Source organism: Notolepis coatsorum (assembly GCF_963971535.1).
Source record: "Notolepis coatsorum genome assembly, contig: SCAFFOLD_1207, whole genome shotgun sequence".
In the NCBI taxonomy this organism is placed as follows: domain Eukaryota; kingdom Metazoa; phylum Chordata; class Actinopteri; order Aulopiformes; family Paralepididae; genus Notolepis; species Notolepis coatsorum.
Window position 1 is genome coordinate 24,001 of NW_028174641.1, and position 6,000 is coordinate 30,000.

At 45.3% G+C, this 6,000-nt stretch overlaps 2 protein-coding genes across 2 annotated transcripts in view; both read left to right on the top strand.

Moving 5' to 3' along the window:
* LOC311247514 (uncharacterized protein) overlaps positions 1–3,941 on the top strand; it is a gene marked incomplete at both ends in the record, with an annotated part of 26,108 nt that extends 22,167 nt beyond the window's left edge. The window contains one exon of the mRNA XM_084338554.1: positions 3,840–3,941. Within this exon, the coding sequence (XP_084194680.1) occupies positions 3,840–3,941 (102 nt within the window). The remainder of the gene's footprint in view (positions 1–3,839) is intronic.
* The window catches only part of LOC311247513 (uncharacterized protein), an 18,189-nt gene continuing 16,090 nt past the window's right edge, over positions 3,902–6,000 (top strand). The window contains exon 1 of the mRNA XM_084338553.1: positions 3,902–4,021. Coding sequence (XP_084194679.1) covers positions 3,971–4,021 — 51 coding nt within the window. The 5' untranslated portion in view covers positions 3,902–3,970. The remainder of the gene's footprint in view (positions 4,022–6,000) is intronic.

The following is a 6,000-nucleotide window of genomic DNA, read 5'->3' on the forward strand; positions in this document are numbered from 1 at the left end:
ACCTCATGGTACCAAAGCACCTCAAAGGCGCTAAAAACAAGATTACAAACATCACAAAACAAACTGGTCAGACTACTGCTTTACCTGACTCCTAGAACCCACCTCACCCCTGCCCACTTTGACAACCTAGGATGGCTTAGAGTAGACGACAGAGTACAGCAACTTGCAATGGGCCTGGTCTACAAGATACACTATATGACTAAGGTACCCATGTACATGTCAAAATACTTCCCAAAGGTCAGTGAATACCACCATCACAACACCAGAGGGAGCTCCACAAATCATGTTAAACCCAGATTCGGCTCAAACAACGGACTAAAAACTTTTTGCAATTATGCCACATCAATGTGGAACGCCCTACCCACAGCCGTAAAATAATGTGAATCCCTACCCACATTCAAAACCGCTCTTAAAGAGCACCTACGGGAGGCTGCAATTCGAAACTGGCCCCTGTAAATGTCCAACCCCCCCCCCCCACCCCCTCCTAATAGACAGTCTCCTTCCCATCATATGTATATATTCTCTCCCCACCGTATGTATATATTCTCTCTCACCCACCCCCTCCTAATGTACAGTCTCCTCCCCACCGTATGTATATTCTCTCCCCACCGTATGTATATATTCTCTCCCCCCCCCCCCCCTTCTAATGAACAGTCTCCTCCCCATCATATGTATATACTCTCTGTCAGGATCTATGGGTAACAGGACTGTATATTTGCATATCGTATAATGTCACAAATAGTACTATATACCTCAACGCCCAGAAAACAGTGGAGATGGTAGTGGACTTCAGGCAGAAAGCAGCCCCCCCCCCCCCGATCACTCTGGGAGGCACCCCGTGGCCTCTGTGGAGTCCTGCCGCTTCCTCGGCATGACACTCTCCCGCGGGACCTGAAATGGGAGCCGAACACCATCGCTCTCAACAAAAAGGCCCGGAAGAGGATGTACTTCCTACGTCAGCTGAGGAAGTTCAGGCTGCCGAGGACCATGATGGTCCAGTTCTACGCCGCCATCATCCAGTCCATCCTCACCCTCTCCATCATCACCTGGTTCCCTGCAGCCACAGTCAGGGACAAGGCCAAGCTGCAGCGGGTGATACGATCAGCGGAGAGGGTGATCGGCTGCTCCCTTCCCTCCCTCGAGTCCCTACACTCCACCAGGGCCTTGAGGAGGGCGAGGAAGATCATGGCAGACCCCGTCCACCCGGGTCACAACCTCTTCAACATGCTCCCCCACGGCAGGCGGCTACGGCTGCCCAAGACACTAAAGTCCCGCCACAGACTGAGTTTCTTCCCCTCAGCAGCTCGCCTGGTAAAAAATGAGTCAGGTGTCCCCCTGCCCCCCCCCCCCCCCCCCCTCTATGGCGAGCTGCTAGGGCTGGACCTCTGGACTTGAACTGTGCTGCACTGTATCCATGTCCCCAACCACTGCACTTTACTGTCTTATCGTTGTCTCACTGTTCTGTCCTGTCTTGCACTTATTTATTAATTATTATTATTATGTTTATTCCTATTTCATGAAAAAATGCATGCACTGTAATGTCAAATCACGTTCCATTTGTACCTGTACTACAATATGGTGAATAAAGTCATCTGAATCTGTATGTCATGTATGTTCCTATTGAAAACGGGGGACCCTGATGTAAACAAGGCGAAAGTCTTTCTCTGGTCTGCATCCCCTTAACAATTGTGTGTATTGAGCCGTACTGTATTGTACCCATTCTGCAATCTGTTAATAAAGTTTCCATTCATTCCTTCATTTTCAATTAATCAAAATTGAATGCCAAACTTCTTTTCGTTTTACTGGAGTTGTGCTGTATCATGATGACAATACATTTGAATCTGATCTAATATAATAATATTAAACATTACTGGCTGATGTGCAAAGCAGTTTAAAGTACTAAATGATTAACTCAAACACTACGGTCGTCAGCTTGTGACTGCAACTTGTTCCTGTTTGCGGACGACTCAGCCCTGCTGGTCTCTGACAAGAACAAGTTACAGGTTGAAAAAGCCCTCAGCTCGGAACTAGGCAAAATCTGCATATGGCTTGCCGATAACAAACTATCATTACACATGGGCAAAACAGAGTCCATTCTCTTCGGTTCAAATAACAAACTCAGCAAGACCGACGGCTTCTCAGTTACAGTGGGTGACAATATTATCACAAGGAAAGATGAAATTACCTACCTGGGTTCCATCCTAGAGGCTAATCTTTCCTGTGACAAAATGGCATCCAATGTAATAAAAAAAGTCAACCAACGAACGCGATTCCTGTACCGGATCTCCTCTCTGGTAAACAAGAATACCCTGAAGACTCTAGCAGGAGCACTCATTCAAGGGTACTACGACTATGCTTGCACCTCACGGTACCAAAGCACCTCAAAGGCACTAAAAAACAAATTACAAACATCTCAAAACAAGCTAGTCAGACTACTACTTGACCTGACTCCTAGAACCCACCTCACCCCTGCCCACTTTGACAACCTAGGATGGCTTAGAGTAGACGACAGAGTACAGCAACTTGCAATGGGCCTGGTCTACAAGATACACTACGCGACCAAGGTACCCATGTACATGTCAAAATACTTCCCAAAGGTCAGTGAATACCACGATCACAACACCAGAGGGAGCTCCACAAATCATGTAAAACCCAGATTCGGCTCAAACAAGGGACTAAACACGTTTCGCAATTATGCCACATCAATGTGGAACGCCCTACCTACATTTACATTTACATTTAGTCATTTAGCTGACGCTTTTATCCAAAGCGACTTACAAGTTCTGTACGACAAGCCATCAGGAAGGGCACAACTCTATCAGCTGAGCAACAATGTTCATCAAAGTGTTGAGTGCTACAGTGTAGGTTAGTTTATTAGGACAAGTGCATGACAGTACGGTTAGTTAGGGTTAGATTTTTTTTTTTTTTTTTTTAATTCAGATAATGGTTGAAGAAGTGCGTCTTTAGTCGACGGCGAAAGATTGGACGTGATTCGGCTGTCCTAACTGGGGTGGGTAGTTCATTCCACCATTGTGGGGCAAGGACTGAGAATAGGCGACTTCTCTTTGATGACCCTCCCGGAGCTTGGATAGGAGTAGGTCTGAGGCGGCCAGAAGATGCAGGTTAGCTAAAGCTGTAAAGGAATGTGAATCACTACCCACTTTCAAAAACACTCTCAAAAAACACCTACGTGAGACTGCAATTCGAAACTGGCCCCTACAAATGTCCTAACCTAGTTGTACAGTAAATGACCAAGTAAGGCTTTGTCAATATTCCAATGTACAGTGTAAAATGTGTGTGTGTCCCCTACCCAACCCCCCCCCCCCCCCCACCTCCAATGTACAGCCCTCACCCAACCCACCCAACCCCACCCCACCCAACCAACCTCCTCCAATGTACAGTTTCTACGCCAAATGTATATACACTCCTTTTCTGGACACTTTTGTATCACAAACAGTACTGTATTTGCAAATCTGATATGTCATAAATGTATAGATGTAGCAGTACTGTCTATCTGTATGTCATGTATGTCATATATGTTATGATGAATTGAAAATGGGGGACCCTGATGTAAACAAGACGAAAGTCTTTCTCTGGTCTGCATCCCCTTAACAATTGTATGTATTGAGCTGTACTGTACCCATTCTGCAATCTGTTAATAAACTTTTCAATCAATCAATCAATCAGTCATAAAACCAGCGGCACGTCTACACACGCCATTACGGCAACAGGCGCGTCGTGACGTCACCAGCGGGCACGTCTACACACGCAGTTACGGCAACAGGCGCGTCGTGACGTAGGCGGATGTAAACAGTCTTGGAGCGGTTGCGTTGTTGTAGAGAAGCAGCAGCAGCAGGATGATGGAGGAGATGTGTTCTTTTGTCTTCTTCATCCTGTCTCAGTCTCAGCTTGTTCCCACAGAGGAGGCCTTCTCGTCCTGAACCTCCTGCTCTCTGAGAGCGAGCAGACCATGGCGTCCTCCTGTGTGAGCTTCCACTCCCAGCTGGCCGCCATCATAGAGGTCTGTACCTGCCATCACTGTTCTTTATTTATATAATAATACATACATATATAACACTGATGTTACTGCTGCTCTTTATTTATATAATACATAACATATATATAACATAACACCTTACACGTGTTATACAGGTGATGATTTAATCATATTATTATTTGTATCATTATTATTATTATTATTATTATTAGTAGCAGTAGTAGTACTACGACTATGCTTGCACCTCATGGTACCAAAGCACCTCAAAGGCGCTAAAAACAAGATTACAAACATCTCAAAACAAACTGGTCAGACTACTGCTTGACCTGACTCCTAGAACCCACCTCACCCCTGCCCACTTTGACAACCTAGGATGGCTTAGAGTAGACGACAGAGTACAGCAACTTGCAATGGGCCTGGTCTACAAGATGCACTACACGACCAAGGTACCCATGTACATGTCAAAATACTTCCCAAAGGTCAGTGAATACCACGACCACAACACCAGAGGGAGTTCCACAAATCATGTTAAACCCAGATTCGACTCAATCAAGGGACTAAACACGTTTCGAAATTATGCCACATCAATGTGGAACGCCCTACCCACAGCCGTAAAGGAATGTGAATCACTACCCACATTCAAAACCACTCTCAAAGAACACCTACGGGAGACTGCAATTCGAAACTGGCCCCTGTAAATGTCCTAACCCAACCCAATGTACAGTAAATGACCAAGTATGGTTTTGTCAATATTCCAATGTACAGTTTTGCTTGTACAGTTGTACAGTGTCTTGTTTACATCAGGGTCCCCCATTTTCAATTCATATTGACATTTATGACATAGGGACATACAGGTATTTAGTACTGTTACATTTGTGACATATACGATATTCAAATATACAGTACTGTTACCCATAGATCCTGACAGAGTATATACATATGATGGGGAGGGGACTGTACATTAGGAGGGGGTGGGTGGGTGGGAGAGAAATATACATACGGTGGGGAGGAGACTGTACATTAGGAGGGGGTGGGTGGGTGGGAGAGAAATATACATACGGCGGGGAGGAGACTGTCTATTAGGAGGGGGTGGGGGGTTTGGACATTTACGATGGCCAGTTTAGAATTGCAGCCTCCCGTAGGTGCTCTTTAAGAGCGGTTTTGAATGTGGGTAGGGATTCACATTCCTTTACAGCTTTGGGTAGGGCGTTCCACATTGATGTGGCATAATTGCGAAACGTGTTTAGTCTCTTGTTTGAGCCGAATCTGGGTTTAACATGATTTGTTGAGCTTCCTCTGGTGTTGTGGTCGTGGTATTCACTGACCTTTGGGAAGTATTTTGACATGTACATGGGTACCTTAGTCGTGTAGTGTATCTTGTAGACCAGGCCCATTGCAAGTTGCTGTACTCTGTCGTCTACTCTAAGCCACCCTAGATTGTCAAAGTGGGCAGGGGTGAGGTGGGTTCTAGGAGTAAGGTCAAGCAGTAGTCTGACTAGTTTGTTTTGTGATGTTTGTAATTTTGTTTTTAGCGCCTTTGAGGTGCTTTGGTACCATGAGGTGCAAGCATAGTCCTAGTACCCTTGAATGAGTGCTCCTGTTAGAGTCTTCAAGGTATTCTTATTTACCAGTGAGGAGATCCGGTACAAGAATCTAGTTCGTTGGTTGACCTTTTTTTATTACATTGGATGCCATTTTGTCACAGGAGAGATTAGCCTCTAGGATGGAACCCAGGTAGGTAATTTCATCTTTCCTTGTGACAATATTGTCACCCACTGTAACTGAGAAGCCGTCGGTCTTGCTGAGTTTGCTATTTGATCCAAAGAGAATGGATTCTGTTTTACCCAGGTGTAATGATAGTTTATCAGCGAGCCAGGTGCAGATTCTGCCGAGTTCAGAGCTGAGGGCTTTTTAGTGTAGTAGTAGTAATAGTAAAAAATAAATTATCTATTCACTATGATCCCAACCCAGCCTACCACCAATTGGTTCAACTCCCTGGACTC